Here is a 15,798-nt window from a genome sequence, read left to right on the forward strand (position 1 = left end):
GGACTAATGCATTATTTCAATTAAAAAAATACATGCAAATTTTTTTTTTTCACAGTTTCAGTACTGCCTCTTGCAGCAAAAAAAAAAAAAAAAAAAAAAAAGTTATTCAGAATATTCCAGGACCAAACTCCACCATTACTGAGATTATTACAATACCACAAAAAAGGAGGCAGGCAGGACCTGATGGCAAAAGTTTATCAACTGGACATGTAGCAGGCAAAGAAGGGGCCCATTTACTCCCCATTTCCTTACACACACTTGTAAAATTCAAATCCACACTTCTAACTTCCTAGAGGACAATACAATACCTGAGGAATTATAGTCAGTGATCCTGAGAGTTAGGAGTCCAGATTTTAAATTGATAGCATGAATTCTGGCTTCAGATACAGAAATTCTTCAAATATTTCCATCGTCATAGGTACACACACACGGAGAAAGAAATGACAGAAGTGACATTCTAGGCATTACTAAAGAAGCAAATCCAAAATTATTCCATACTGATTTCAACAGATACAGATGGGGGTTGAAATGAAGATGACAAGACATCCTCACCACTGCTCTATTATACTAATGGCCTGTATATAATGACACACTTCCAAAAAATCTGGCAATAAAGCTTCAGGACCTAATAACAATCAATTACATTTTTAATTCAAAACAACACCAAGAGAGACGATTCCACTCCTCTGTCAGATTGTGGAATGGGGAGGAAGGAACATATCCTAATGTGAAATATTTAGTGGCGTTGTATCTTCTGCTTGCCAAAGGAAGTCCATGTGTAACACTGAGGTAAAAAAACAACAATCTCTACAGTTGTGTTTTAAGTAAAACTGCAACCCTACAAGTCTTTGTTACAGTAAAAAGAAAAAGAAATCAAAGGAAGCACAAGGTCCTCTGCTCTGTATAACAATATTTCTGATTTGACAGCTACAATTATAACCATTCAGACATCTATTTCCCACAAACTCTCCACAGCCATAACCTTTAGTGATTAATTATAAAGTTCTAGGAGCAATAGTACACAGACTAATTTCCTAAAACAATAAAAGACAGAATTTCTCATTTGGAGCTAAATGAAACACGAGCAGGTTGTTATTCATGCTGAAATCTAGATGCAGAGTCATGTTGCAGCCATTACAGAAGCTATTAAACACAACCTCAAATCAAAGAAACTGTAGGTCTCTCCCCTAAAATAAAATGTTTTTCTCACTAATGAGGCTTCTGACTCCTTTGCTCTGTTCCTGTTTAGCTCGTCTTAGTAAAAAAAAAATTTCAAAATTCAATTTTCTTTCTCATTTTGCATCCTCATTTTGCTTTTAATGGTCGTTTAAACTGTAAGACTCTAGAGCAAAACAAACAGTTGGTAAAGGTTTCATACACACAAAATTATCACGGTGTTCTCTTCACTGGGAGTCAAAGTAAATGTGTATCAGCTTCTAGCCAAAATGCCCACCCTCTCCATGCCTCACCTCAGTCTGTAACCTGTCTTCTATCATTAATATTTGATAATTCCTCAGCTATTTTGTATAGTGAAATATACAGTTAATTTTATGTTCCTTTCATAGTGGTTTTCCTTTTTGACACATCTTGCTGTACCTGCTTAACATAAAACTTTAAAAGATGATCCTCCAATAAAGAGAGAAGCCACGCATTACAAAAATGATCCTAATGTTGGCACTGCAGACACAAAAAGAGGAGAAATTGTGGGTTTTAATATGATTAGTTGCAGTTCTTTTGTGAAGGACTTATTTCTCTGTCTGCAAGCAACATCGGCGCTCGATCCAGCCAACTGGCTCTTGGCAGTGTTACTGAATGAGGCAATGAAAAGGGGAAAGGACTGAGAAAAGATCTTTACATCACTGACACCATACCCTTATCCTTGGGCCCCACTGTAACTTCACCTACAGCCAGTGGAAATTTTTCCAAATATTGAAATTGGTACTGAGTCAGTTGTAGAACTCATTGAATTGCTAAACCACAGAGAACTCTGATTTAACATGCATACCCCTGACGTAGTGTCGAAAGGCTGGTATGACAGTCCCCCAGAAAACTTGTCAACGAGGTACCTAAAATAATAATACCAATGTACTGGATACTCTCCCCACATGAAGTACACCAATTTTGCTGTATTGGGTAACACAGGAATCCGTGAACACTCAAATCAGCCAGTTTTTGTACAGCAGCTTTCGAACCCCCCAGCACTAACCCTGCATCTCTTCTGTATGAAGTTTCCTTGCTTTTCAGTAGGAATTCTGTCTTCAGTCATAATTCTTAGCATTCAGTGACACTTCATTTTTGAACTGTGAGAGTTACACAAACTAAACATGCTTTTTCAGTGTTTTTTTCCGAATTCAATATGCACTAATTGATTAGGGTCTGAGAGGTGAATAAGAAACACACACCCTACATAATAGAAAGCTGGGGAAGGGTTTAATGCATGAATTAGAAGCCAGATTTCTTCAATACAGATGAGTACACAAAATTAGCAAAAGGCAATACCACTTTTGGAAAGACTGCTTTGTGCATAATTTGTCACGAATTCAAAGTTACTCCTTTAGAAAATGAGTCTAAGACCTCCCAGCTGCTGCTTTATTGGTCTAATAAATTACCATTTTGATGGTACAATGCAGATCCACTACACCCCATCCAAGCAAGCAAACTGTACGAGCAGCTTCGTCTCTAGAGACCCATGTGTGACTTCAGAGACATGGGGATGCTGCTGGGGGACCCGAGAGCCACGAGGGACTTCACAATGCCTTGAATGGAGAGGGACAACAAAGGATGCCTGAGTTTTCCAAAGCAGGAAGTGTGTACTGACAGACCATTTGTGTCAAAAAAAGGGAGTGCAAGTGAAACTGCTCTTGTTGTAATAGGTATCCAGGGGCTTTCTGAAACAAAATGGATCCATCTTCTTCTAGGTTCTCTACACAATCCAAGTGAAAATTTCATCTATTGACTTGAAAAGAACATTAGAATGAACAAAGAAGATGCCCTCTTCAAAGGATCCATTTCTGATTTAACCTTTGGACCCTCTTCTGCTGGAGCTGGGACTCGGGGAGCTTAGTTCAGGTTTACCTGATGCCTACAGGTGTACAGACTCACACGTGCTCAGTGAGGGCCTTCTACCCAAGGTCACCAGCCAGGCAGCCCAGAACAAACGTTTATCACGACTCCCCTTGAAACCTCTGGTTTCCAAATACCCATTCAAGGAAAAAACCAAAATGCAGAAAAGCCAGAAGGTTGGTGATTTCACATTCCCTACTCTACCTTTCTCTCCAGTGGACTGTGGAACTCAAGATGAGTTCCAGCAACCTGATGCTTTGGAAACTTTCCAACATTTACAGGAAAAGTCTAGAGTCACTGTATTCTTGCCAATAGAGAAGTCTTTTGTTACCAAAAATATATTTAGGGAACGGTTTAGAATGTCTGTATTCTAACAATGAAAACAATGTTTTACCAATATTTTTCAAAAAATTAATGAAGATGGCTGTTGGGAGGAGAACTGGAGGGATACTGGAGGCAGAGGGGCAGTGATTTTGACTTGACACTGGGAGAGCAAAGGTTACAAAATGAAAGAAGACCAGAATTTGAGAGAGGTTTTTGATTCTGTTTCACACACAGCCCCAGGTGTTGAGAGCTCCCCTTCACCTCGTGTGCAGCACTACTGACCTGCATTAGAATTGAGCTCCTCGTTTTCTGATTCTGTTCCATTTTGACTTCCACTTCCATGAAGGCTGTTCATTGCCATAAGCTTCATTTTCTGTAACTTCATAGCTTCTGCCATGGCAGCTGCTGTCAGACCTGGAAAAATATAAATTAAAAAAATGCAATATCATCCCATGCAATACAGCACTGAAAAATACTAAGAACAATTCCTTTCAGTGACAGTAAATCACATCAATTCAACAGACATTCTTAGCTGAGTTATGTAATGTTATTCTGAACACTATCTTTATTTTAATGTCAAGTTATTTCAGTATTTCACCACTCTGAGAATTTTTAAAAGTTTTTTCCATGCTTCTGATTCTATTTTTTTTGTGTGTGTATAGCATAAAGAAATATTTATTTACTGGCATCCCTTTTGATTATACTTTAAAATATTATTTCCTGTCACTTTGATCATCTTGTCACTTTGATCACTTTCTGGTTGACTGAACTAGCTGTTACAAAAATTCTAAGTACACCAGTAAGATGTGGTATTCCTTAATTTCAACAGCTCAAAGCCAATTAACATGGGACAATCAATGCTGTACTATTATATATCCAAATATTATTTTGTCTTTTTCTGAAGTCTGTTGGTTTGAATTAGCATTACTGCTACTGGAAAACATTGCATTGGAAATGTTAGAAAAGTACAATATGGGTAATTACAAACTTGAGCCCACCTTTAAGAGACCATTAAGAGCAGTGTGAATTTGCAGAATTTTGGGGGTTTAGTGGTAGGTTTTCAAGTGACTAAAACCCAGTTGATTGCCAATAGTAAAACAGATAAGTAGCATCAGGCTACAGGCTACCAGCATTGCTATAGTTTTAAAATTATTACTCAGACTGCCAGTATCTTTTTTCATGAGAGTAAACTTCTTAAGTTTTCTCATTTTGACGTGGTCAGTAAGAGATCAGATTGTCATCCAGACAGCACCAAATTACTTTTACTCTGGGCAAGATATGACTGAAAGCATCTTATCTGAAGCTCATCTGTCTTGCAGGAAAATACAGGGGATGAGGCCATGTAACTGAAGAGAGCTCTACAGGTATAATTCTTTATTCTTTCAGTTATGGCTTTGCTGTCTTCCTCTCAGTATGGTATGGTTTGCAAAAACCAAGTCCAATGCTTCATATCCACTATCTTCTAACTGACTGTACAGTAGTTCTACAAAATCACTGAATTCTACTTACCAAAAAACCCCATGCTTTTTCATCTTCGTGGGTTGATACAACGTGTACGACCACCAAAAGAACCATGATTTTTTGGTGGTCATACACGTTGTATCAACCCACAAAGATACCATAACCTGCTGTTTCTCAAAGTACTGCTTACTGAGAGACTAAATACTGACTAAAGTGAGCTAAGAATTTTCACATCCATAAGTTAAAATACTTTCTTGTAAAAGCTGCTATGAATTGGACAGATTAGCTGTGTTGCTCCTCTACTAGGCTTCAAAAAACTTGCCATTACTTTAATATAGCTTAAGTAACCAACCAATCCACAGGCTCCAACTGCGTGCAGGAGGGACATGGACTAATACATATGGATATGGCAATTGGGTGAAGTTTGGTGAAGGTATTCTCCATTTATATCAGCAAGCTGGAGATGACAGGTTACAAGAGGGAGTTTCAGAAGCCCTCTCCTCTTCAGGCCATCTGTCCTCCTCCTTCTATCTTGCCCAAGGGCCTCTCAGCATTCACAAAACCAAACTGTGGTTACACACTCCCACATTTCCAACACACTGCTGCCAGATCTAACAAACATTACCTGCTCTAATTAGGCACTTGTACTGTTTTGCCATTGAGATCTCAAAAACTACATTGATTTCACTACTGATATACACTAAATACAAACATACAAAAGTCCAGAAAACATCATGAATAATCTTGTGGTTTAGGTCATTTAATGCAGTCCTCACTTCATACAGAAGAGCACTACACCATAATCATACTCACTTTATTTATATATATATATTTTAACATCCTTTAAAGTTCTTTTGCAAATGTTACAGGTTTATTACTGAATAGATATAAATTCCTGACGTTTAAACTCCTGTTTTTACAAATTCTCTAGCTGACATCACTAACACTTCATTCCAAATAATATCTTAAATGTTACAACTGTTCACACACTTTCTGGAGCAAATAGTCTGTACACTTTTCCACTTTTTTTCCAGGGAAAGGAAGTGGGATTGCTCTTTGAGTGAATTTCACATTATTTTCAGGAAGTTCAGAAAACAAGTACCCACACAAGTCTTCTGATGAATTTAAGTTTGGGAGTTTCCAGGCACCTGCATGACTTGCCTACCTACACATCTGCACTTTCACTCCTTTTCCCAACCAATTCCAAGTTTTGAGCTACAGCCTCAGATGCTTTGAGGTACTAAAGCATTTTCAGAACTTGGACCCACTCACAACCATGTTCTCACTTTATGTTTCTAATCCCTTTGCAAAGAATTCACATGTGTTCTAAAGGTTATGAAAAATACAGAGTGTGAACATGGAGTTTTTTATCTTAACATTTTATCATGTGTACGTACCCAAATACATACAGATGAACCAATATCCCAGTAAATATTTTCATCTGGGTCAGTATTTATACAGGTTCTTGGAACTCTAAATCAAAAAACTTTCCTTAGTTTCAGTAAACAAATGAGTAAAGAAACTATTAATAAGGAGATAAAGAGGGAATGGAAAGTGAATTCTGACCTTTAGTAAAACATTCAGTGAAAAGACAAGCCTAAAAACTATCCAGGGCACTGGATAAAAAACCCAACCAAACAAAAAAGCCAAACTCCCAAACTTCTCCTGAGCAGTTGTATGGGAAGCATAATGAAGGCAGGACGGGTACCAAGGAACAAACAGAAAGGAATAAACACAGTCCCAAAACCACCACGATGCCGCCTGCAGAAATTAGAGGTAATTATTGTCAGGCATTTTTGAGCTCCCTAACCAGACACAGCTGCCATAAGGCCAACAGCCAAAAAACAGTGATGTATCAGAAATCTCTGCTGTGCCATCTGCCACACCAAAGTCACTCCACTTCAGCATTAAAAGTTTAAAGAGTAAAGCACAGCCCTGATGCTGAAAGCACTGCAGCCTGAAGATCCTGAGCAGCCAGGCATGCACCTGAAGCAGATTGAGCCAATACTACCTCTAAGCTCAGTATCAGCAAAGGCTTTATACTCACATTCACTTATTCCCCAGCTTATGTAGTTTCTTACTTGAATTGTGACAGCAGTAAAAGCCCCAGAATCTGACTGTATGAGGCACTTTAAAAACAGTGCACTAATTTTTCAGCATTTCTGAAAGCTAATAAAATTGAGGTTAAAGCAAATGGTTTCAGCACTAAGGGTGTGCTACTGATTGAAACGATGGAAGAAAACGTACAGCAAATCACCCACTGGCATAATCTTCAATTAAGGCTACTGCCACGGCTGGCATTACTGAAGCTACTATTTAATTTAACTATTAATAAAACTCCTTTCTATAATTGACTCAGCTCCGGCTAGCTGTGGCAAAGAGAGCTGTTCTTCAGCTGACTTATCTACAGATCTACAAAGAACTGAGGAATCCTTTCCATCCTCTCGGATGAATCATTATCAGCAGCAGAATCTCAGAGTACCTCCCTTTGAAAAATGTACTTGAAAACTGCTGTAACGTATACATCTATCCCTCCACTTTCACCTTAGAAGAAAGGATCGCTAGGAAAAGCGACATGCTGGATTACACACTTCAAAGCTTCTGGGTTTTTTTCCTCTCCATTTACACTTTAAACTTCCTTTCCTCCCGTTCTCTTCTGCCAGCTGTGATCAATCTAAACACCCAGGAAATAAACTATGTACCGCTTATTATCAAACACGTACAGCCTTTAAATACCAACAGCAACAAAGCACGAGTCTCATCTCAGCTGCAGTCATTTGTTTTCAAAACTGGTGGCGTCCAGTTAGTCGCCACCAGTTTTGAAAACTGATGGAGTTAGTCCTGCTAACTGTAGCCCACAGGCCACCAGTTGCCTTGGCTGAAAGACAGCAGCTCCTTGAAGAGCTGGAGGGATCTCTGGGAGAGACACATCAGCAGTAATGCAGAAATCTTGAGCTGTGTTCTGGGTCAGCTCTCTCTGTATGAATCTTGATTACAACTGCATAACAGATTGTGATGGTGTGTGCTCAGGTACACCTGCATCGTGCATATGGCAAAACAACCAAGTGCCATTAGTAATCTTCATTCCGTAATTCCAGTTTTGTCAGGACACTGTGTACTCTCCCCTTGACAAGGCTGCACAGCTCTGCTGTACAACACACAAATTCAGCCCTGGAATAACCCTTCAAGGACACACAGACCAGCACACTCCATGCTCAGGCTGCACTCAAGGAAAATTCTGCCACTGCGTTCTAGCCACAGCTACAATATACCTGAGCACCAAACAGTTTTCCAATTAGCCATTGACCCAAATGAGGACCACTCTCAAACTACCCCACACGACCTGTTGTGTGGCTCTGGGGAAGACCCACTGCTTGTGGGGTACTGGAGGTGGGACAGACCTGAGTGTAGGGTGAGGCTTGGCTGCTTCTGTGGGGCTACACCCACGGGACATATCCCCTGCTCCTGAAGCCAGGTACCTGTGGTGTTTGAGGGGGTGTGAAACCCACAGGGGATTATCCATCCCTTCTCTGCGTCCTACCAAAGTTCATTGTTCACACAAATACCCCCTATGCAGACAAAAAGACAACTGAGGAGTACTCCTCTGTAAAGGCGCAGGATTTATTTCAACAAAAAAGGCATTTTTACTGCATTGTGTGATTTTGGCCAAAAAATCACAACTCCAAGGTGGTTTGTAGGGCATGCCCCTTAGGGCCAATCTCCCTCTCCCACCCCAGGGCAGTGCTGAACCCCCCCGCTCCCTCCAGCAGCAGGGGAAGTGCCTCTTGCCTCAAGGAAACGCCACTATTAACTCATGAGCAAATACCTTTCTTGGAGGGGTAAGAAACAAAAACTCAGCTCCACTCCCACACTGAGGTACCTAGAGTTACCTTGTGTGCAAGTGAATCCTCCACGTTTAACTGATGTCCAGTCACTGAAAATTGGATTTTGATGGTGAATACAAGGACTCTGAGCATTTTAAGGTGACCCTGAGTACCTGCTAATCTTGTACTCTAGCTACAGCTATTTTGTTCAGTTCCCTAATTAGTTAAGACTGTTCCCCTCCCTCATATTAGTTTGAAAGCTTTTCTGTCAAAACCGTGAACAAGTAAATTAACTGAAGGAGAACTATGAGTAATCAAATCTTGAGGTTTGCCATTAATTAAATGAAATGGTGAGTCAGTGAACTGAAGAATGGTCTTATACTAAAACAAAACATTTAATTAAATTAACAGTCAACACACTGAAATTAATAAAATTCAAAAGGAAAAATGAAAACCAGTTTAGCCTTGCCACATTACTGCAGACTAACAGTCAAGCATTGTGCTTTGGCTTGTTTGTTATTTGCATTCAAAGCTGCTATGGGTCAAGTGTGATGTGCTAAAACAGGAATAATGAAACATCTGGTAGTATGAAATGTTAATATGAGCTACCATATTGCAAAGAGTGCCAACAATTCTGAAACATCCAATACATCAGGTCTTGGAAGACTGAAAAGGATATGCTTTCTTTCCCAGTCTCTTCAATAATGAAACTAGGAGAAAAAAAGACATGTAATGTACTTTATGTTTTCAGAATGCCTGCAAGAATTTACTGATTAATTTAAACATTCACATTAGAAAAGTGGAGGCTTCTCTGTAGCTGAAGTGAATCACCCTTGTTTACATTGGTAAAACCCAACTCCTGACTCAGAACATTAACATGGCCCAAGTGCTAGAGCAGTTTGCAGACAGGTCCAAACACAAGTCTCACTCTTGCAGAATTTCTCCCTTTCTGTAATCTGGCTCAACTAGAAACTGTAGGAAGTTTCAGCTCTAGTGCATGTCCTTTTTCCAAGGGCTGCTCACAGATACCTTGGTTACCATTTTGGAGAGGTCATGGTAATCCACCAGTGTGAACTCCTGAGAGAGTGTGAGGGGAGAATTCGGTGGGTAACTGGGCACTGCAGGCAGAGGATGGGATTCCAGCCCACAGCAGCACTAAGCTTTGTCACGGGCTAAACTGGGGGAGTGCTCACCCCCTGCCCTGGAGGACACCCTGGAGCCCAGACGAGATCCATGCTGCATCCATCTGGCACTGCCAAGCTGAAATCTAGTCAACAGCTAACAAACGAATCACAACAGTTGAGTTTCTTTCACCTGATCTGATACCTGCAGCCAGTTGTTCTGGTGTTACAACTGCATTTTAAAAGTATAATTAGCTCTCCCATTTTGCAACAGGAAAGAACCCCAAACAACAACAAAAAAAACCCCAAAACAACAAAAACATCAAAAATCAATTTTTAGAGTAGAAAATTTGAAACTACTTGCACAGTACTTATCCTGCTACATGTTCAAAGTGAAAGAGAAAACACAAACTAATTCTCTGAACACATCCAGTTAACCAAAGGTCAGAGACTACTGAAGATCATCCTTAGCAAAACATTTCAGATAATGCATTGCAAGTTAAAATTTTTAAGTGGCCCAAAGATTTTAAATACCACCACTTTAAACCATCAAGAAAACTATATTATGGCAAAAGAACCTTATTGAGGGAGGAAAAAAACTCTAACAATTATATATGTATTTGCCAGGAATTGTGAGAAATTAATCTTGCACAGGGAAGCTCTGGTAGGGTCTCTTGTGCAATATATTGTCACAGTCTTTACCTGAGAGACCTTATTCCCTGCACAGTCCCTGAATATTCCCTGCACAGCTTCCACTTCTGCAGCAGATAGATAGGGACAGACCCACAGATAGGTCTCTTCATCACACAACCTTACTTCCCCCACAGGTCAATCGATTCTCTATCATCAACCAGGCAGTTATGCTGGCTGGGGAAAAAAAATCAGTATGTGATAATGTAATTTAAAGACTTGGCCAAATGCTCATGGGATCAGAATTAGAGTTGCACAAATGTTTCTAAATTTCTGACAGCTTGATATTGCAGTCGTAGTAATTTTTGTTTAGCACTGTGTGCTTGCTCACCTTATTTTAATTCTAAATTATAATTTCATGCAAAAGTTCACATGAACATATATCAGATTAAAAGCTTTAAACATCAAAATGTCCCTGCCATTCCCTGGAATAATTGAGAGAAGTAACAGGTTGTCATTCTATGATTTCTCATAGATTTAAACAATAGCAAGTGTCCTGATATTTACAGATCTGGGTGTTCACTTTAAAATACGGGGAGTTTGTTTTCCAGGTGTTTTTACCCCATATCTGCCTCTGTTATTTAGGCTTCTCACCCCAGTTATAACCTCTGTGTTTTGTACAGCCTCATCTTATCCTCCTTGATATCCATCTGAAAGACTGGAAACATTTTTAACTTGAATATCTTCCATCACCTCTGTACTTGAGATATGTCATATCCTTGATCCACATGAAGATATGACAACCAAAGACCTGCCAGATTTCTTGTCTAAACGCAGGGGGCTCAGCTGGAAGTATACAGAAATTTTAATGCCAAATTTGTGCTTAAACCTACAATAACATGAGCACTGATATTCAAGCTGATACACAGCAATACCCAGCTACATATTTTAGACTTCATATCTAAAAGTGTAGCCTGTATCTTATGACAAAATTTCAGCTTACTTTATTGGAGGGAAACAGAAAAATCAGAACTACTAAAGAGCACTGAGAGGGTTACATTACTTTTTCTTTTTTTTTTCTTTCATTCTTGCAGTGTCTCTCATGAGAACTGATTAATTTTGTGACATTTCCTGCTCTTTTTTACAATCTATACCACAAGGATGATTTGTCAAGGCTGTAATGTATAATACTTTTAGTATGCTGCACTACTCTGACCTTTACCTTCTTCTGTATATTTGATTGACTGACCACCTCACTTTTAAACTACGGGTTTCAGAAGATAGTATACATGAGACAGATGCATCAGTCACTGAATTATTGTTGAAAAGTTCTCAACCACTTTAACAGATTATTTGTATATTCTTCAGTGAGTATCTGATGCAACTTTAGTCATGTCACTGAAAATTTTCTACACAGAATGAAAAGTCTTACACTAGGTGGTGTACTTAAAAAGTGTTTTCACACATCAAAAGACTAAGTTCATGCATTGGGACTCAGATTTCAGTAAGGATAAGTTAAACTAATGTTCATAATCATCTAAATTCTCAAACTATCTGCTCGTGCTTTCATAATGCCATCACAGACTAAGGATTACAGTTCTCTGAGATAACAGCCACCTCCTGGTGGGCTCCAGAGCTCACAGGTTCCACTCCTGACTGCACGACTCAGCCATCCGTTTTAGAATACTTCTGTGCTCATGGGAGCCCCAAAGTATGTTATAAATGCATTTAAACCTAATAGCCCTCATATTCACCATGGGCATTCTGTAACTTCTCTATAATCACAGGAATCTGTCATGGTGCATGTGCTGCCATATGAAATTAGAATTAGCTGTTATTTTTTTCTCTGTGTTTCTTCCTTTCCCATTACATCAATTTCTGTGGATTTAAGGCACTTACCCATAAGCAGTAATGATGGGGAAGTGGCTGAAGTTTTTGCAAGTCCTCTCAGTTATGTACCAAAATAACTGAAAACTTATCTGGAGCTGGCACAAATCTCTCAAGTTTGTAAAATTAGTTAGGCTGGAAGGTCTTTGGAGAATAAGGATATCTTTGTGAGGGGTTTCAAGCTACTTCCCCACTTGAGGTTGGAAAATACCACACAAGTATTTTTTTTGTATCAGGTGGCACAGCTCAGCTACATCCCAGCGTCTCAAATCACTAGTAAAAAACATGGTATATTTCAAGGATTTTAAGTCAATACTGAGTTTCATAAATTCATCATGCTACAGTTATTTCAGATGAAACCTCAATACACCACCATGTTCAGCACTGCACGGTCTTACTGAGAGTAGAAATACTGTGAACAATAAACTGTCCCCCACTATGGTTCACACTGGCTAGAAAGAGGGAAAACAATTTGCATTTATCAATCTCAAACTAGCTTAAGTATCACAACCCAAGGAAGGAAAAGAGGGAGCCCATGCACTCCCCTCCAAATGGCATTTAATCAATGCAGCCTCAAAAGGTGCAAGTTCAAAAGCAGAGTCACTTAAGAACATAAATTCATGGAATATTCTCCTGAGACCTAAAACCACTTTCCACTTCTGGCTGTTGAAAGAAAGCAAAATATTAGCATTTGAAGATCATTTGAAATACCACAGTTTATCCACAATGAAAAATATTTTTGGATGGCATTTAGGATAGAGTAGTAAAGCAGTAATGTCTCTGGCAAGAAAGGAAAAGAATTAGTTAAAATCAAGGAAATCAGTAACACAGGCTCCAAACAGATCTCCAGTTTTAAGGTAGAACCTTCCACATTTACAGCTACTATCCATTTGACAAAAGATGCATAACGTAGTACAGAAACCTGGTGGGGTTTTCCCTTTTTTTTTTTTTCTTTTGTTTTTACATTCAGGGGGTGGAAAAACTCCATTCCACAGCCATAACCTGGTGCTTCACACAGCCACCAGGGACGTAGCTTTTGTCACAGTCCCCCTTACCAGTGTTGATTATCTTAGGTAGGATTCTGTGGTGCACTGGCACTAGTGCTGTGTCGTGGCATATACATGTATTCCTTCTTTCCAAGTAGAAAATGAGGTATTTTAGATTAGTTTATTTTTATTTCAGCAGGGTTTGGACAGCAATCCAACTGGCCACACTTAGGAAAGGACAATCTTTCGTGCAACTTTCTAGCCGATTTCTGTGAGGCAGGAAAATTCACATCAGGCAGCAAATGCTGCCCAAACACCTCCTGGGGTTGAAGCTGAGCTGCTGCTTTGGGCATCCTCTGAAGTAGGTGATGGATATGTGAACGTCTAATACTGCAAAGGGAAAATGAGGAAGCAGCCCACAGGCTGGAGAAAACAGATTTGACTTCTAGCCATGTTTTGACCACAGGTAAAGAAACACAAGGAGCTGTATTTTCCTCTGGGGCATAAATTAATGACTATTGATCACACAACCAGAGAGCGTATGGAGCATGATTACAGAGGAGCATGTACCCTAACTTTTGGGTTTTTAAGCATTTTTTACTTTGGATTGTTCTGCTCTCTGTTTCTAAGATGCTTCTTTATGGTTTTGTTGAAGCTTATTCATGTACATTTACTTACACAGCAGAGAAGACAAGTAATTTAGTCCCAATAGGTTAATACCTTCTTTGTTTATGAAGTTATGCCAGAATAGCTATTTCCATTTTATGCTATGCAAGGTAAAGAACATTCTTCAGAGCTGAAACACTGACTGGAAGCTTATTTTCTTGTTCCAGGTGGTGAATAAAAATAACACGGAGAAGATGAACTACACCATCTTTAAAATCTTAAAGGATGTGTCTCTGCTCATTGGTCAAGCTGAATTAACTTGCAGCCTCCAAGCCAAATGCAGGCTCAAGAAGGAGAAGAATAATTTAGTCACTGAATTGAAACACTCAGTAATCTAAAATTATGCAAATATTCTCTTTGCCCTTGCAAATCTTTACAGATAAACTCTACTGGTCTTTACTCCCCAGTCTGCATCAGTGCAGCAGTTTCATTTCTCATAAATCTATGGCAACAAACATTTTGGGCTTAGGCTTTGTGGAACTATTTCAGTAGTCACAGTACATTCTGAGTTTAAAATAGATTCTCGTATTTTTAAATTAAAATTAACTAGTTTTACTTGGAAAAAAAGAAATATATTTAATAAAAATGGTGTTCAAGATGTACTGATAATTTTTTTTTTTTTTTTTTGCCAATTCAGAAAAATCTTGCAGGTCTCTATCTATTCACCACACTCTTCCAGGAGCCCACATTACGTAACCCCTTGCAAGCAATCCTTTTAAAATATTACACTCTGCAGCGCTCAGACACTTCTCAGCATTAATATTGTACTTTTTGCACCTACCTTTTTAGAGCTGAGAGATTTAAGTCTATGTTAAGGCGTTTCCCTCCATCGATAGGTTAAGTATTATATATATTACTACAAACTTATCTAGGTCATTTTCCAATGTGTTTCCAGTAAGCATTTAACTCTAGTTTTAGAAGTTTAATATGTGGTACATCTGTCAATTTAATAGTTTACTAAAAAGACACATCCCCTTTCTTCTACAGATATTGTTTTTAAATAAATCTTTTCCGCTTTATCTATTATAACCTTTGAGATTTCCCTAAGAGAGGCACTACATTGAGAAGAGCAGATTTAATAGGATGGTTATTGTGGATTGACCAGTTCACTATGTTAAACATAAACCTTAACTGTAATTTAATTTCTCTGACTAGTTTTAGGAACTGGTGTGTATTTCAGAAAGACCTGCTCACTTCACTAAAGCTGGGAGGAGAATGTGAGACAGTTAGGCTGCCCTAATGTGCAGGACCTTACAGATGACCAAGAAACATCTTTATAATTCTATTCAGGAAAGGAAGGATGCAATAGCCACAATCCCACCAGTCCTTGTTTCTCTCAAAAAGCGACTAAACTCATACTTGAGAAGAAATTAACCTTTTTACTGATTAATCACTAGGCAGCTTTGACTGGTGAAGAGAAAATTGTATTACAAATGAGCAGCTACCTGTTATCAAATTACAAGGCATTTTCATCAAAGGACCAAAAAACGCAGCACACTGACCAGTTAACATGTTTCCACTGACCTGGGGGGATTTTTCCAGTTAACAGCTTCTGAAGAATGCTTCCTTTTGATTCTTGTCTCTGACACAAAAATGATTGTCCCATTTAGCCACTGTTCTATCACATACATCAGAGAATCCTATTTACTCACACACTACTGGAACATTAAAACACAATAGTGTGATTGTCTCTGGAAGAAAATTTTAAAGATTGGCTTCTTTTTTTCTTTCTTTTTTTCTTTTTTTTTTAAAGGGAGTAAGATCAAAAGCTAACTTTAATAGATGTTTGACTAAGGTCACACTCCTAGGAAATGGAACACTGAAGATGAAAGAACA

The 15,798-nt window shown here is 38.8% G+C and overlaps 1 protein-coding gene across 1 annotated transcript in view; it reads right to left on the minus strand.

Annotated features, from left to right (window-relative positions):
- DACH2 (dachshund family transcription factor 2) overlaps positions 1–15,798 on the minus strand; it is a gene marked incomplete at its 5' end in the record, with an annotated part of 136,552 nt that overhangs the window by 87,481 nt on the left and 33,273 nt on the right. The window contains one exon of the mRNA XM_008944358.1: positions 3,670–3,801. Within this exon, the coding sequence (XP_008942606.1) occupies positions 3,670–3,801 (132 nt within the window). The remainder of the gene's footprint in view (positions 1–3,669; positions 3,802–15,798) is intronic.

Source organism: Merops nubicus, unplaced genomic scaffold, assembly GCF_000691845.1.
Source record: "Merops nubicus isolate BGI_N331 unplaced genomic scaffold, ASM69184v1 scaffold15207, whole genome shotgun sequence".
Lineage (NCBI taxonomy): Eukaryota > Metazoa > Chordata > Aves > Coraciiformes > Meropidae > Merops > Merops nubicus.